Genomic DNA, 18845 nt, shown 5'->3' with positions numbered 1-18845 from the left:
GCGCCTTTGGCATCCTTGTCTCCAAATGGCGGATATTAGGATCCGCCATTAATCTGAAAACTGAGACAGTGGATGAGGTGGTGAAGGCGTATGTGGTTCTCCACAATTATATTCTGGCCAAAGAGAGACTGAACGTGGATCTCGATGAACCCATAGCCTACCCATTGCCCGATTTCCATGATCATCCTCTGAGGACAAGTGTGGAAATTGCGCAGATGAGGATCGTTTTGCGGCCTATTTTGTGTCAGATGTTGGCCGTGTGTCATGGCAAGATACAATGGTGTAGTAAACTGTTGGACTGTATTCTGGTGTGACTATGCTAAAAATGTAATATAATAATAAACTAATTCTCCAGTAAATGTGCACTAAATGTAATCCGTATAGGTTGGTTTGGTTATGTGAAATTTGGCATCTACCTATAGTTCACCAATGTAATGTGCCTTATCTAAAAAACTTGGAACCCTTTGTTTTTAAAATGTTGTGTTTTAATAAAAAAATTTTCTTCAGTTTTCTACCCTGCTTCAAAGACAAAATTTATACCATACCATATAACATATTTATTTGTTTGTCAGATCGCCGTGTATCGTTGTGTTTGACAGCAAAAACAACGATACCAGCGATGTTTTACAATGGTAATCAGGGTAAATATCGGGTTACTAAGCGTAGGGCGGCGCTTAGTAACCTGATATTTACCCTGTTTACCAGTGTGAAAGTAAAAAAAAAAACAGGACATATACTCATCTTCACGTCCCCCGGCGTCCGCTTCCTGCACTGACTGAGCGCCGGTCGGAAAGTGAATGCACAGCACAGCGGTGATGTGACCGCTCTGCTGTTAGGGCCGTCACTCAGTCAGGGCAGGGAAGCGGACGCCGGGGGACGCAATTGTGAGTGTATGTACTGTTGTTTTATTTACATTTAACACTGGTAACCAGGGTAATCATCGGAAGCGCGGCGGCCTGCGCTTAGCAACCTGATGTTTACCCTGGTTACCCGGGGACCTCGGCATCGTTGGTCGCTGGAGAGCTGTCACACAGACAGCTCTCCAGCGACCAAATAGCGATGCTGCAGTGATCTGCATCATTGTATGTTTCGCTGCAGCATTGTTAAGTGTGAAGGTACCTTTACGGTATGTGTCCACGTTCAGGATTGCATCAGGATTTTGTCACGATTTTTCATCAGTATTTGTAAGCCAAAACCAGGAGTGGAACAATTAGAGGCAAAGTAGAATAGAAACATCTGCTCCACTTCTGTATTTATCACCCACTCCTGGTTTTGGGTTACAAATACTTATGTAAAATCCTGACCAAATCCTGATGCAATCCTGAGCGTGGACACATACCCTTAGTGATTGAAAACACCTCATACACTTTATTGTTTGTAAACACCTCATACAGCAATGAGAGACACACCAAAAAAGGCAAAATAAAGATGGTAAAAATAGTGTCTGACATTGCATATATGAGGTGTTTCAAGCACAAAATATGTGTAGACGGCGCACGGTGTGACTTGCCGAGAAGTATACTGGAAAATAAGAGCAAATGATGTTGTTTTAAAACAAAATTTTTTTATTGGGGGGAAACAGAAAAAAAAAAGGGGAAATAAACTTAGGGGGTATCAACCTGTGCCACCATGGGGGAATGGTATGTATCTTTTTGGGAATGGGGAGAGGAAGATGAGGATGATGATGAGGAGGAGGATTTTGACCTATAGTCCAGGAGGCTGGATGGCAGGTCCAAACCCTCCGCAGGGTATAATGGGGAGGAAACCGCCACCTCTGTAGGGGAGGGAGGAGGCAACACGAGCCTTTGCGAGGTTCTTGGTTGGCTCTGGCTGCTCCTGCTGCGGCTAGAGCCCCGACGTGTACTTGTTGTTTGTATTGGAGCAGCCAGAGCCTCAGTGCGTGTCCTCTTTCTTTTGTGCTTTCTTTTCTTTCCAACTGCGGCAGCTCCCCCAGAATGATGGCTGCGGGAGGATGAGGGCCCGGCAGGAGCAGGAGTCGGTGGCACACTGCTATGGTGCCTGTGGTGGCGTCGCTCGGCACTTGGACCAGGGTGGGGTGGCTGGAGTGGCTCTGCAGCAGGAGTCGGAGTCATGCTAGCCAGCGACGGCACTACGGGCAGTGTCGCTGACTGCATGACCCGAGCCTGCTGCAGAGCCCTCACGTAGGCATTGTTGCAGGATTGCATCACCGAAATCTGGAGTTCCGGCGTAAGGTGTTCCACCATGCCCTTACCAATAGTACTTAAAAAATGTTTGGCCGGCTTCCAGATTTTCAAGGCGCCGTTCGATACTGGACAGACGAGTGTCCATTTTATCGCTCAATGCCTTGAAACAGTTCTGGAAAACCGTGCTCAAATGCAAAAATTCGGGCATGGCTGGCCTGTCCAAGGCCCGCTGGCGCTGTCGGGAATTCCCAAACGAAGGTGCGCCAGAGGCCTCGTGCAGGGGAACACCTGATGGACCGGCTGCCGGTTCTCCAGATGGTGGTGCAAGCCTGCTGTCGCTGTGGGAGGGCTGTGACGGGTCAGATGGCGATTCATGAAGGTCCGCTCCTGCGGGGCGAGCTCGCTCGAGGGTGCTGCTGTGTGTCCTGTGAAAAGATAAGGAAAGAATTAGCCTTCAATTAATTACCTATCACATACGCCAACTCCTGTAATAAAATTAACATTACATGACACATCAATACATTACAATCCCCTGTCTCTCAGTCTGTGTGGCCTATAATAAATTGCTGATTGTTATCGCCAGCTGACCATTAGGGCTGACGATAACAATCATGGACATACCTACGGCAGAAAATGACTGGTCATTCCCGCTGCCAAAGCCAATGCATACCTCTGTCATCGTTTTCAAAAATTTTTTGACAAAAAATCTTTCTTGATGCTGCCTATGCCGCCAAAATAGTATAAAATTTAAAGTCAAGAAAAACATTTAAAAAAAAAACAAAAAAAGAAACAGTCACTTTGCTGATCTGATCGCAGGAACGGCCATGACGTTAGGATCATGTGATCCAGACGTCATCATTATTCCTGCGATCAGAACTACCCTGACTCAGAACGTAACCTGTCATGGACTACAATGACTCACGCCTAACCAAAAAAATTACTAATGGGCTATATACCATTCCACTAGGGTAAAAGGATGGCCAATATGCAACGCTGACTACATGGATGGCCAATACACTATGTTCCTTTGGAAATATACTATGTGGATACGTGGCTATAACGTGTACTATGTGGCTGCGATATAGTGGCCTGGCAATATACTATGTGGATGCACAATGTACGTGCCTGGGCAATGTACTATGTGGCTGTGCAATATGCTCTGTGTCTGGGCAATGTACAATGTGGATGTGCAATATGGTATGTGGACAAAATACTTACTGTCGGCGGCCAAGGACCGGTCTTAAGAACTGTAGTGCCCTGTTGTACTTGTATGGCACAGACTTGGCCGCAGCAGCACCACTCCGAGCTTGCTCCTCCGCAGCACGGATCCCCTTATTGAAACGGTCCTTCATGGATCGCCATCTGGTCCTCAACTTTTTAACTGTGAATGTAAAGAAAAAAAAATGGTTACATATTTAGCATTTTAAAAGGATAAAACAACCGTGTGCGATGCAAAGTTTAGGCGTTGATCGCATCACACACGGTTGTGTTTATCCTGGCAAGATGGGTCATAGCAGCGTCTCTGCAATACTCACGAAAGTTGCCTTTGTCCTTCGCTGAGGCACTGTCAAAGCCATCCCACAGCGACTTTGCCACCTCTGCCCACAAACGCCTCAACACCACCTGGTCCATGTGCCGAGGGTCACGGCTGTCCCACAACGGGCCACGCTCCTGGATGCTGGAGATCAGGAGGTCCACATCTATACTGTCTCCTTGGTCCCGTTGTGAAACCTAGAAAAATTAGAAAACAAATAGGTTACAAATATGCAAATATTAACAACCACCAGCACCTGGCATGATAGGTACCTTTGCCCTATCCTTTGCCATTTGATGTATGTATATTGATGTTTTCTACACCTGTATTTTGGAATGTTTGTGTGCAGGGAGTTCAACTTTATTTTACCTTCCCCCAATACTTGCTGCCCTGAAAAGCTATAATGTAATTAAGCTTAGTAAACATCCCTAGTGAAAGCAGGATGCTCCTCAAATGTAATGTTCCTCACAGCAGGATGCTACTCAAAAAAAAAGATTAAAAAAAAAAAAATACTCACTCGCCGGCCTGACGCCACATCTTGGCCCCGATCTCTCTGCTCCCGCTGTGTGCCTTCTCCCTCACTTGAAGAAGCCTGGAAAAATTGTATACAAAAATTATTGTCAATGCTACAAATGGCAGCGAATAGTAAGCAACTGGACATAATTACTCACCGCACTCCCCCGCGCCGATTGGCTATGTTCTGACTCACTTGCCATTCTTGCAAGTTTGTTCTGCAATGAAAAAATGAGCAAAAAATCACATCCAATGCCACATACAATAAAATAGGCCCAAAACATTAAAACAACCACAATTGACTGTTGACTGATAGGACAATGCAAACTCAAAAAGCGACACCTCAACGCCATACATTGCAAGAGAATACAATCGAAGAAACAATACAAGAATAGACCCAAACAAAATTAAGCAAAAATAGACACCTATGTCAAAATTTTTAAAGATAAAAACTTAAAAAAAAAACCTTACAGGAAAAAAAAAGGCACAATGAAATAGCAAACTAATGAACGCCATAATTTACAATTACAACAAGACATGATCCAAAACAACACCATCTGGTGACATCTAACCACAGAAATACATCAGAAAAAGGCGATAAATACCATTCTAGATAATAAGCAATAAACATTACGGGACAACCGCTGTTACAATATACAGCAACCCAAAAGATAAACCATAGTCAAATAGAAAAGAAAACACAATAAATTAAAAAAAAAGGGCCCCAACTAAAAAAAAAAAAATAAATAAAGGCCATACTACACACTTGGCAATGAAAACATTCAAGAAAGGAGATACATACGGAAGCCATACGGAAACTGACGTAAAACCATCATAGATAAAAACCAAAAAAAAAAAAAAGGGAAAATACAATTGAAAAGAGAATGGCATAGCAGCACAGAACAATACAATACAAATGAAACATCATAAATGTAGCCCCCCCACCAGCAAGAAAAGACACTCAAGGAAAGAAAAAAAAATGCCAACAGCATAATAAAACACAGCAAGACATGAGCCAAGAAAACGCCATACAGTTACCCCCAACAATAGAAACCATAAAAAGACATGCAACAGAAATTTAACATAAAAATCTGCCAAATTAAAGACATTGAACAACCGCATGACACCAGAACAACCCCAAATCCATAAAACCAATCCAAAACCAATCAAGGCCGGTGACAAGAAACGCCATCCATCATATAACGCCAGAAGTACATCAAAACCAGATTAAAAAACACAATTTTTCACTAACAACCCACAGTGCCATAACCGTACAATAGCACAGACCAAACATTGCACAAATTAAATCAAAATCAAAAAATAAAACACAGAATAAAAAATATGCAAAGAGAAATATATACTTACAGGTTTTGAAAGCAGGTTTCTCCTCAGTGACTTGTCTTGTCTGATAGCCTTGTGAAAGACAATGCCAAACCCCTTTTTTTTATATATATATATATATAGTGTTTTTTTTTTTGTCTAGACAAAGTCTAGACAATGTTTTGCATTTTTTATTGGAAAACGCATGCGTCGTACAACGCACCACGACGCAAGTACTTGCGTCGTCTGCGTTGTCAATACAAGTCAATGGGAAAAAAGGGGCATCGACGACGCAAACACGACGCAAACACGACGCATGCGTTTTTTACAAAGTCTGCGCCGCCCAAAAAATGCAACATGTTGCGTTTGCCGCGCCCTGACAGGTGCGTCCTAACGCCGCATGCGGCGTACAACGCACCAAAACGCATGACAACGCATGTACATGCGGCGCCATGCGGCACCAATGTTAAAGATAGGGCCGCACGACGCATGCGTTTTGTTGCGGCGACGACGCTGCGGCGCACACCGCAAATGTGAACGTAGCCTAAAAGCATGCGTTTTTAAGCACATGCGTTTGTTTGCGTTAAAAACGCATGCGTTTTTATGGAAAAAAACAGAAAAAACACTGAAAAACCACCCACCACCATCAGGGTGATAAAGGGATCCAAACCCTAACCCTACCCCTAACCTCACCCCTAACCGTTTAATGAACATTTTGTGACAGTCATAGTGCCACGATATTTCAGTGCCACGTATTTCAGTGGCACGTATATAAGTGCCACATATATAAGTGCCACGTATGTAAGTGCCACGTGCCACGTATGTAAGTGCCACTTATGTGCCACGTGCCACGTATGCAAGTGCCACGTATGCAAGTGCCACGTACGTAAGTGCCACGTATGTAAGTGCCACGTATTTAAGTGCCACGCGACACGTATTTCAGTGCCACGGATTTAAGTGCCACGTATTTCAGTGCCACGTGCCACGTATTTCAGTGCCACCTATGTAAGTGCCACCTATGTAAGTACCACGTATTTAAGTGCCACGGATTTAAGTGCCAAGTATGTAAGTGCCACGTGCCACGTATTTCAGTGTCACGTATTAAAGTGCCACGTATTTCTGTCACGTTTAGGGTTAGGGTTAGGCCCTAACCCTACCCCTAACCCTAGCTATTTCTATTTATAGTGGGTCATAAAGTGAGACTAGGGACTATTTTCTCACAGGGGCGTAGGAATACATTGTGGGGAATACATTGTGGGAGGTTACCTTCCTCCCCTCATTGTGTTCCTGGAGCCCCTGGAGAGTGGTTGCGTCAGCTGATGCTCCTGCTCTCCACGGGAGATCGTCGTGGGACACTCGTTTTAATTGGATTTCTGCGGATCAGGGAGTATAGTGTTTGTTTATTATTTTAATATTTTTTACAGATGACAATGGCTTCGGGGATCAAAGTGACAAGTGATGGTGAGTATGTACTCTATGTTTTATGTACTGTATGTCTATATGTATGTATGTATGTATGTACTGTATGCGCATGTCGGCGCATGGCGCATGTCGGCGCATGCAGCATGTCGGCGCATGGCGCATGTCGTCGCATGCCGTTGCATGGCGCATGTCCTGTATGTGTTCTATGTATGTATGTACTGTATATGTGTTTTTTTTTTTCTTTTTTACATTCAACACATTAGCCGGATGATGGGACTACTACTGTCCCATCATTGGCTAATGTGTCACTCACTGTCACTGTAGCAGGCAGAACCCGATGGGACTTGTAGTCCCATCGGACATGCCTGCACACAGAGAGACACACACACACACCAAAGACCACCCCACCCCCCGCAGCAGACCCAGCACATACCGGAACCGGCAGCAGAGCCCCGGCGCCGACCCCCACCCTCACATACCGGCGCAGAGCCCCGGCGCCATACCCACATACCGGCGCTGGCACACAGAGCACCGGCGCCGGCCCCCACCCCCACATGCCGGCGCAGAGCCCCGGCGCCGTACCCACATACCGGCGCTGGCACGCAGAGCACCGGCGCCGGCACGTACATACAGACCCCAGCGCCCGCACCTTCATCATCCCTGCCTAGCCCCGCCCGCCCCCAGCACAGCCCCGCAGTCAGCCACCAGCCCCGCCCACAGCCCAGTCACTCTTGATGAGTGACTGCTCTGACTGTGCGGCTGGGACACACCTGCTGCTGACGTCACGTCAATTTCCAGAGTCTGGAAATTGACGTGACGTCGGTGGAAATAAGCGGTGGCTGCAGCCTGGGGGTCACGTGACCCGGACTCAGCCGCCGCTACAGCGCCGCTCACAGGCAAAAACGGCAACAAAAGGTATTTGCACAATTCATCAGGGGCCCCGGGGGGATACATTGGGGGGTTAATTGAAAGTAGTGGACAACCCCTTTAAATCCTTTTTTACTTCTATAGTTTCATAGTTTCATTTTTGTTAATATTATGGAAGAATATTTTGCACTGTCAGGTTTACTATAGATATATTTTTGGTCAATAATATCTATAAACTGTGGTTATAATCTACAGTGGTAAATCTTGTGGACATTTGACGCAAGGTGTAAGTCCTAACATGGACACACCCGGTGGGTTTTCATAGCTATTTTGCTTTATAAATGTTTTTAGGAGAGCGTTAAGGGACATAGCCAATTGGACAGATGTAATTGTGCGACCGGCAGACAAGGGGGGCAAAACAGTGCTTATACCTCGGGATACATATTTGTTGGAAGCTGACGACAATTATCGTATATGGCAATTTACCATAGGTTACAAAGGGACCCCACACATAAATTCAAGACAGAATTATGTTCTTTCTTAAGGAGGTTGGTGGAACTCCAGGTTATCACGCAGAGAAAGGCAGAAAAGCTTTTGCCTGAGTTTCCAACAAAACCATATTGGTATTATGTCCCAAAGGTGCATAAATCTGTCACACATCCCCCAGCCAGACCCATTGTGTCTGGGATAGGGTCACTCACTGAGCCTCTATCCCAGTACATAGATTGGCTCTTGCGCCCTCTACTCCAGCACGTTCCATCATATATCAATGACACAAATTCGTTTTTGGGTCACATTCAGAACTTTGCATTGCAGACGGGGTTCTCCCTGGAGTCCATTGATGTGGTCAGTTTGTATAAAAAAATCCCGCAGCATATGGGTGTAGATACCATTAGGCGTATTTTGGAGACCACAGACAGGAGTCAGGTCTTCATCGACTTTGTCTGTGAAGGTCTCAGGTTTATACTTACTCATAACGCCTTTACCTTTAGGGATACTTGGTATATACAGACCACCGGGACTGCCATGGGGATCCCGGCTGCATGTACGTTCGCTAACCTTTACCTAGCAGTTTTTGAGGAGGATTATATTTATTCCGCCAGGAACACATTTCTTAAACACATTAAGCTTTATCTTAGATGTGGACGACGTGTTTCTAGTGTGGGTGTAATAATTATAGGGGATAACTCAGGAGACTCTTTGCGTGGAACAAGACAACTACAGGACACAATTTTATAAGTGGTAAAGTCTATATTATCACACGGTGATTCAAACAGGTGCAGAGAGAAACTCAAGTCCACAACACTTGGTGTAAATATTAAGCGCAGCTTAACAGTCTATAGGGAACTCTAGAGGAAAATGCAATCACGCGGAAAGTCTATGAAGCACAATTATTCTTGAGGATACGTGACACGAATAAGTCCTAGTTTAGTCCAAACACAGATAGATATACTTATAAGGCAGTTCAAATAATATCTAGCTCAACCAGGGAGGCCTGGGTAATAGTCTCAGGTTTTTGCAGAGCAGCAACAGCTTACATGTCCAACAAATGCAGATGGAAGAAAACACAAGCAGCAGATGAAGGAGGATTACTGGAAACTGGTGTATGCAGCAGGAACTCAGAGCAGAGTAGCAGGATCACCACACAGGTTCACAGGAGCAGGTATATAGCCAGGGAGTCAGCAGGATCAGGAGCTGGATGCAAGGCAGAATACTCTAGCACAGACTGAAGGCTGGGGTGGAGTTTCATAGCAGGAAGACACAGTGCACATGAGACCAAAGACGCCATCTTGGAAAAGGGCAGTAATGCACAAAAGGTAATAAAAAATGTTCAGAGTCCTGACAGTGGGATGGCACAGAGGAAGAGTTTGAACTATTTGTTGGTTACCTCAATGGGTCCAATACAATGGGGATGTCCTTTACGTCCATTTTTGGGGGTTTCAATTTGGAGTTCTTAGATGTAGCAGTAGCGATCCATGAGGGGGAAGTATGTACATTTATTTACCGTAAGCCGACTGCCACCAATTCAGTATTACATTACAACAGCTTCCACCCGGTTTACACCAAGTGGTCCTTACCTTACAGCCAATTGTTGAGGACACGGAGGGTCAATAATACACAGAAAGGTTTTGAGCAACAATCTAGAGAATTATGCCAGAGACTCCAAGACAGGGGTTACCCGGATGTATTACTGCGGACAGCATTGGATCGTGTTAATGATAATACTCAAAGTAATATGGGTAAAGTAGGTGAAGTAGTAGGGCAGCAGTTTGCCTTCTGTTTCCAGTACAGTCCAATGGAAGCATTGGCATGTATTGGAGAGAGACAAGGATTTAGCGGGTAGGTTGGCCGGGGGTCTGCTGATTTCAAATAGACGCAGCACACATATAAGGGACGTTTTGGTCCGTAACCGCACCTCTAAGCCAAAAACAACCTGGTTGGAGGAGGCGGCTCTCAAAGGTAATTAATGCTGTGGGCACTGTCAATACTGTAAATATCACGTTCCCGGGCGTGCATTAAATATAGGTCCTATTAAGCATATGGTCCAACAATTTATTTCTTGCAAAACTGATTACGTGGTGTACGTGGTTTTCTTCCCGTGCAGAAGCTATTATATAGGTAAGACAATACGCCATTTTTATATACGATTTAGGGAACATTTTAAGTCGATCCTGTCAGGCAAAGGAGTACCAAGGCTCATTAGTCACATCAGGGACACGCATGCAGGGAATCCGGAGGTTCTAACATTTGCGGGAATAGAGAGGGTTGTTTTAGCGGTGCAGGGAGGAGATTTACATAAACTGTTGTTGAGGCAGGAAGCCAGGTGGATCATGCGGACACAAGCAACAGGTCCAGCTGGTCTTAATGATAGAATTGACATGTCTATCTTTTTATGAGTCCTTAGCCCGGTTATTACATTATATATCCCCTGCATTTCCTATCCCTTTCATGACTCCTGGTGCTCCTACAGGTTCCCTGTTTCTGACGCTTAGGAAGGTATGTAATATACGTACGAATAGCCTATTTGGGTAAATGTGTCAACACCGTTTGCACCAAGGTTGTTGTTTTTTAGGGAATGTTGATGTCTAAGCTGTCTGAGAAGGACAAGGACGTAAGTGCTCAGTCCGTTCAGCCATGCCGCGTTGTTGTTTTTAATGTTTTTAATACATGCACATGTTGTACTTTGGCTGTGGATGTCTGGGGCGTGGGGTGGGAGGGGTATGTTTATACTCACCTATTTCTGCCAGCATCACTTTCCAGCACCCCTGACCCGTGGAAGCGCTACCGTCAGCGCGAAACGGCCGTCGTCGATCCCTGCACACCCTTACATTACTCGCACACCCCCGAGCCGTGAAGATCATGTTTTTTATGCTTGAATAAAGGATTCATACCACTCCAGGACTGGTGAGTGCTGCCGCATTTTTTCTGTGTATTTACTGGATAAGCACTATTTTCCATGCGAGCACCCCAGATCCGCGGTCAGGCTCTCCATTGCACCATATACAGACTTTAGTCCGTTCCGGGTCCTGAGGCTGTGCTGCTCAACATTTTTTCTTTTGGTTTTTATAACTATACTGTGATGAGAATAAGGGGTAGCAATGTTTTAAACTTTTGAATTTCAGGCTCCCTATCTCATGATCCATTAAAGCTTCTAACATGAGACTGCCGTTATTTTATAGACAATCATCTTGGCTATCTCATTTGATTAGTTATGCAGAATCTGGTCATGTCACTGCATTGATACTTTTTTGCCCCTGGTGGTGAAAAAATATTTTTCTTACTGCATACCACAAGATAGAACCTATTCTCACATTCCTTATTAGCTCATTGTATTATTAGGTTTATTCCCAAGCGAAAGGTCATTGGTTCGAATCAAGGAGCAGTCGAAGATTTCACAAGAAAAGGAACACAGCATCCAACTCATCAATAACAGTCTCTTGGCCAAGAAAATTGCCACACTGCATCATATGAGTGCCATGGCAGAAGAAGTATATCCATCCATTCAAATGCCAAGAGGTGGAAGTCCAGTCAAAATATCTGAATCAACAAGTTGGCTCATCCCAAGGTCTATCAGTTCTGGCGGGACAAACACAGTAGTGGAGGTGGCGCATTTGCTTCATAATAATGAGATCACAGACGTCTGTACAAGCATGTGCACGTTACACAAGTCTGGAATAGTGGCCACAGAAAAGGAGAAGAAGTCTCAACTTCAACATCGTCATGACTCATTAGAAGTGCAGGCTCGAGTTTGCAAACAGTACGAAAAGTGGACAGTAGAATATAGGAAAAAGGGGATTTGAGGCAATGAGACGAAAGTCAATAGACTAGGTTCTAAAGGGTGAAAATGGGTCTGGAAAAAACAATGGAGAAAGGAGCTAAAAGATTGAGAAAATAAAGGAACTGCCAAGTTTGGTATAGAAAACCTGATGAAAAGGCAGGGGCGGACATACCGCATGTGCAGCCAGTGTGGCTGCACCAGAGCCCAGAGGCTCCGGGGGGCCCTGCAGGGCGGCTAATAATAAGGGCAATGTGGTCTGTTTATCAAACACAATATCTCAAATACAGATACCATAATATAATAATAGCTATTAGTCCCGGAGTCAACACCCAAGACACAATGGATATTATCCTATGGAGCTCCCTCTCAGTATCAACAACACCACAATATGGAGCATATAACCATATTTACTATGTAATATTGTGTCATAACTGATTGTACCAATAAAATATGTATTTTTTATGACAGTTATTGTTTGTGGTTATATGCTCCATATTGTGGTGGTGGCCTGTTTATCTGGCTCCAGGGGGCCCCTGGCCAGATTGCCCTCATGTGCTGCGGGCAGGAAGAGATCCCTGCAGAAACTGATCCTTGCAGAAAATGGCAGCGGAGCTGCAGTGATCCATCGTGCTTCCTGCCCGCGCTTCCTGTCTCACAGAGCAGTCAGCAGCGTGGCTGGATGACATCATCATTCAGTGCCGTGGCTGCTGTGCCAGTGAGAGGAAGCTACAAGTGATCGTGATGGTGTGGCTGTGGGAGAGCATGCGGAGAGGTGCTGTCTGCTGTGTGTGTGTGCGTGCACGCTTAGCACTCTGGGGGAATATGCAGAGACATGAATAGTGCTGTGTGTGTCTGTGTGTGTGTGTGCAGGTGGATGAGAGGGCAATGATGGGGTAGAAGGCAATGATGGAGGTGATGGGGAGAAGGCAATGATGGGGGTGATGAGAGGGCAATGATGGGGTGGTGGGGAAGAAAGCAATGATGGGGTGGTGGAAAGGGCAATAATAGGGGGGTGGGGGAGAAAATGATGGAGGTGGTGGAATGGGCAATCATGGGGGTGGTGGGGGAAAAGGCAATGATGTGGTAGTGCAAAAGACAATGATGGAGGGAAAGGGCAATGATGGGGGTGATAGGGAAGGAAGAAATTATGGAGGTGGTGGAATGGGCAATGATGGGGTGGTGGGGGAGACGGCAATGATGGAGGTGGTGGAATTGGCAATGATGGGGTGGTGGGGAGAAAGCAATGATAGAGGTGGTGGAAAGGGCAATGATGGGGTGCTGGGGAGAAGGTAATGACGGGGGTGGGGGAGAGGACCATAATGGGATGCGGGGGAGGAGGACAATGAGGGGTGTGGGGGATTGGGAATGGATGAAGGGGGATTTATAATGGATTTAGGAACAGGGGAGGTGGAGGAAGACGTTATTTTCACTTATTATGTTTAATATAGTAAATAGTGTACTCACTTATTATACATATCACAACCCCTTAGTATATAGTTTACTCACTTATTATGTATAGCACAGTCCCTTAGTATATAGTGTACTCACTTATTATGTATAACACCATCCTTAGTTACTTAGTTTCCTCTTTTATCATGTATTACACCGTCCCTTATTACATACCATCCCCTCTAGTTATATATGGTGCTGTCTCTTATTTTATAGCTTCCTCTGCTGTTATGTACAGTGCTGTCTCTTACATTGTGTATTCTTGTTATTTTTGTTATTCACAGCGCCTTTTTTATTACATAATCTGCTCTCTTGCTAGATATAAAATGACTGATGATGGAGGAGTCGGTGACCAGAATACCACTCCATCATCTCCTCCATTAGAAAAGAAGCTTTCCCATGCTCCATCAGCCATCATTGCATTATATATGTAACAAAAGAAGACGGTATGTGATAAAAAAAACAGGGCTCTATATAATTCAATACGCAAGAAACAGTGCTGTACATAGCAAGAGAGGGCACTCTCAGTGTGTGTAGATAAATATATATATATATATATATATATATATATATACGTGGCTTTGTCGCTATAAAAGGAGGGGGCCCAGACACATTTCTTGCACAGGGGCCCTAAGCTGTCAGTGTCTGCCCCTGTGATATGGGATTGTTTCACAGCCAAACGTTGTGACCAAATTGACCAGAATCAATGGTGGTCTCAATGCTGAGGATATGTGAGTATCCTACAAGACAAGTTTCTTTGTACACTCCAGTACTATGGGTATGAAAAAATGATGAGTGTTCCAGCAGGACAAATACCCAAAGCATATGTCAATATTGGTGAAGAAATGGTTCAATAATAATGAAATAGAGGTGTTGGATTGGCCCCCACAGTCCTCAGACCTCAATCCAATCGAACGCTTGTGGGTAGAGTTGAAGAAAAAACTGTATACATACCCAAGTGAGTCGACCAACTTTGGGAACGTGTAGAAAAGACCTGGTATCAGATTTCAGTGAAGACATGCTTGAATCTGATAGAGAGTAAAGGTACCTTCATACTGAACGATATCGCTAGCGATCCGTGACGTTGCAGCGTCCTGGCTAGTGATATCGTTGAGTTTGACACGCAGCAGCGATCAGGATCCCGCTGTGCCATCGTTGGTCGGAGCAGAAAGTCCAGAACTTTATTTCGTCGATGGACTCCCGCAGACATCGCTGAATCGGTGTGTGTGACGCCGATTCAGCGATGTCTTCACTGGTAACCAGGGTAAACATCGGGTTACTAAGCGCAGGGCCGCGCTTAGTAACCCGATGTTTACCCTGGTTACCAGTGTAAATGTAAAAAAAAAAAAACACTACATACTTAGGGTACCGTCACACAGTGCAATTTTGATCGCTACGACGGTAAGATTCGTGACGTTCTAGCGATATCGTTACGATATCGCTGTGTCTGACACGCAGCAGCGATCAGGGACCCTGCTGAGAATCGTACGTCGTAGCAGATCATTTGGAACTTTCTTTCGTCGCTTGATCACCCGCTGACATCGCTGGATCGTTGTGTGTGACAGCGATCCAGCGATGCGTTCGCTGGTAACCAGGGTAAACATCGGGTTACTAAGCGCAGGGCCGTGCTTAGTAACCCGATGTTTACCGTGGTTACCAGCGTAAAAGTAAAAAAAAAAAAACAGTACATACTCACCATCTGATGTCCGTCAGGTCCCTTGCCGTCTGCTTCCTGCTCTGACTGAGCGCCGCCGTACAGTGAGAGCACAGCACAGCAGTGACGTCACCGCTGTGATCTGCTCTCACTTTCCGGCCGGCAGACAGTCAGAGTGGGAAGCAGACGGCAAGGGACCTGACGGACATCAGATGGTGAGTATGTACTGTTTGTTTTTTTTTTACTTTTACGCTGGTAACCACGGTAAACATCGGGTTACTAAGCGCGGCCCTGCGCTTAGTAACCCGATGTTTACCCTGGTTACCCGGGGACTTTGGCATCGCTCCAGCGCCGTGATTGCAAAGTGTGACCGCAGTCTATGACGATGGAGCGATAATCATACGACGCTGCAACGTCACGAATCGTGCCGTCGTAGCGATCAAAATTGCACTGTGTGACGGTACCCTTACATTCCGGTGTCTGTCCCCCGGCGCTGTGCTTTCCTGCACTGTCAGCGCCAGCCAGCCGTAGAGCAGATTACAGCGGTGACGTCACCGCTGTGCTTTCCGGCCGGCGCTCACAGTCAGTGCAGGAAAGCACAGCGCCGGGGGACAGACACCGGAATGTAAGTATGTAGTGTTTGTTTTTTTTTTACATTAGCACTGGTAACCAGGGTAAACATCGCTTAGTAACCTGATGTTTACCCTGGTTACCCAGGGACCGGCATCGTTGGTCGCTGGAGAGCTGTCTGTGTGACAGCTCTCCAGCGACAACACAACGATGAAACAGCGACGCTGCAGCGATCGGCAGCGTTGTCTAGATCGCTGCAGCGTCGCTAAATGTGACGGTACCTTTAGTCCAGAAAGATTCAGGCAGTATTGAAAGCCAAAGGTGGGCTTACAAAATGCTAACAAAATGATAAAAATTAACATTTTAATTTTTAGGAGCAAGACAGTAACAATGCAGAAACATGACAAGAATCTGCTTAACTAATCATATGCTAAATAGTTGAAAGTTAAATTTATGTATAAGATAGCCAAGATGATTGTCTTTAAGATGATAGTAGTCTTGCATTAAAAGCAGGAGTGGATAGTGAGATTTGGAGCCTCAAACTCAAAAGTTTAAAGCATTGTTATCTTTTTGCCTTTCACTGTATGTCATTGTTTGTTCATTTTTTTTTTAATAAAGCATTTCATTATTTTATTCAGTGATTCCAACTTGTTAGCACTTTTCTTTTACTTTAATATTTGTTTGCCTTCAGTTTACAGTTGGCTGATCCTGATCTCATCAGTATTGCCCTCAGTAGGAATGAGTGAACCTGAACTGTAACGTGTCCGGTGCCAAACTCTGAACCTAGACTTTTTCCCTGAAGTTAATTTTACTGTTCGGGTTTGGTGATGGATAAAGTATGTTGACAGGCTGCAACCAATCAACTATTTGTTAGGCTGTGGGCACTTCCAGAGCCATCACAATCATGCCAAGTATTGGCATGGCTGTGATTGGCCAGCACTACATGCTGGGAAGGGCCCAAAATCCCAGTCTATTAAAATCAGCCCCCAGCTTTCTGCTTTGCCTCTGCTGGTTATTATAATTGGGGGGGTAGCAAAAAAAATGACTTTGGGTCCCCCCTTTCTTAATCCCCAGCTAAGACAAAGCAGAGAGCTGGGGGCTGATATTATTAGGCTGGTAAGGTCTATAGATATTGGCCCCTTCCCAGCCCAATAAGACTAGCCCTCAGCCGTCCCAGAAAGTAAGTATCCATTAGTTGCACCAATTCTGGCATACAGCCTTGGCCCTTGCTGATTCCCTTCCTGATTGACCTAGTGTGGTGGCAATCAGGATAATAGTTTTTAGGGTTGGTGTCAGCTGTATAATGTCAGTTGGCATCAAGCCCAAGGTTTATTAATGGAGAGGCGTCTATCAAACACCCCCATTACTGTTATCAACCACATAGTTGATGGAAAGTATGTATCACAGAGGTGGTTGTCCTCTGTGATGTAAATATGGTGTAATGCTTTAGTACACATAGTACTAAGAGGCTTGTTTTTGTGCATCTGGGCCAGGTTTTATGGGCAGTTTGAGAGATGGCAAGTCTGGCCGCCCACACACCGAATCCTGGGTGTGGTTAAAATGTTAAAATGGAATCTGTTTGTTTGACACATGGTTCTGTATCTGGAGGGGAGAAGACCTCCTGTGTGAGGTCTCCAGACTGAGCCTGTACACTGAATGCTATCCAGCCTGTGTGTCCGGATCTGTGACTGCGCTGGATCTGTTTACTTTGTTTTGCCTGCACTGAAAAGCTGTTTATGTCATGGTTCCACCTCTCCGTTTGTCTGGAATGAAATAACTGGAAGCTCAGCTGTCCAATCTGGTACAGGGGCATGCTGAAGCTTTCAGTACTTTGATTAACAGCTCAGTCTTCCAGTATGATGCAGAGACATGCTGAGCTGTTAGTATGTTTATTGACAGCTCAGCCATCCAACCTGAGACTTGGGGGGGCGGTCTGGCTGTCTCCAGGTGCTCATTGCCCCAAGAGATTGCCAGGCTACTTAACTGTGCTGTTCCCTCAGACCTATGCCAGATGTACAGTACATTTAGCTACTATGTGGTTTGTTCTCTATGTGCCTTGCATTCTGTTTGTTGATCTTTTGTTGCCTGACCAAAGACCTAGTTCTGACCATCCATCTGTTTAACTCCTTCTGCTCTGTTCTGCTATCTCCTGGTATTTTGACCTTGGAACATTACCTGACTATGCCATTCTCTCTTCCTTCTGTTTATGACGTACCCTCCTTGCTTCTGACCTTGTACTCCTTGACTATCTCATTTCACAGCTTGTCCATGATAAGAGACTCAGTATTACAGTTTATTTTCCTTTGCTTGTGGCATGGTTTAAAAAACACCAATAAACCAGCCTGGACATTTAAATGGAAGTGGTTGCGGTGTTGCTTCACCACACACCCAAATGAGTAGCATTCCCACACCCCATATTTAATAATTAGAAGACATGCGCACACACAGGAAAAAAGTAAAGTATCTCTATATGTCGTGGGAACCACACTGAACTACGTTGGAGTTGCAGGGATTCTTTTTATTAAAAAATTGGAGAACCAGGGAATGTGCTGGGTAGTCTTTTTTCCTGTGAGTGTCTTTTATGTTAAAATCTGTAGACTTATTTTCAGTAAATCACTGTTTATTCATCATAAATACTAACTAGGTGCATGGGTTCTGTTCAGTTCACTTTTCCATTTTCAGACTTCAGATACCTCTCCATAACTAACCCCTGGGCTTGATGTCAGCTGACATTACACAGCTGACTTCAACTCCAAAAACTATTACCTCAATTGCCACTGCACCAGGGCAATCAGGAAAAATCGTGGCTGAGCAGCAGAATTGGAGCATCAAATGTGATGCACCACTTCTGGGGTGGTTGAGGGCTGGTATTTTTAGGCTGGGAAAGGCAAAATAATCAAGGACCTTCCCAGACTATTAATATCAGTTCACAGTTGTCTGCTTTGCCTTAGCTGGTTATTAAAAATAAAGTAATTTTTTTGGGTTCCTCCATTTTTAATAACCAGCAAAGGCAAAGCAGACAGCTCAGGGCTGATGCTAATAGGCTAATAAGGTTCATGGATATTAGGCCCT

The 18845-nt window shown here is 45.0% G+C and overlaps 1 protein-coding gene across 1 annotated transcript; it reads right to left on the bottom strand.

Annotated features, from left to right (window-relative positions):
* Positions 1-343: 343 nt before the first annotated feature.
* Positions 344-8796, bottom strand: LOC143809000 (uncharacterized). Its single transcript, XM_077292180.1, has 6 exons — positions 8740-8796; positions 4217-4291; positions 3701-3896; positions 3384-3546; positions 2243-2590; positions 344-365 (listed from the first exon to the last, which is right to left on the bottom strand). Exons 1-6 carry the CDS (start codon positions 8794-8796, stop codon positions 344-346), a joined length of 861 nt encoding a protein of 286 aa, XP_077148295.1.
* Between the last annotated feature and the right edge of the window lie 10049 nt (positions 8797-18845).

This window comes from Ranitomeya variabilis, chromosome 2, assembly GCF_051348905.1.
Source record: "Ranitomeya variabilis isolate aRanVar5 chromosome 2, aRanVar5.hap1, whole genome shotgun sequence".
NCBI classification, from domain to species: Eukaryota; Metazoa; Chordata; class Amphibia; order Anura; family Dendrobatidae; genus Ranitomeya; species Ranitomeya variabilis.
The sequence above is the reverse complement of the archived record's forward strand: the minus strand, read 5'-3'. Positions and strand labels throughout refer to the sequence as shown.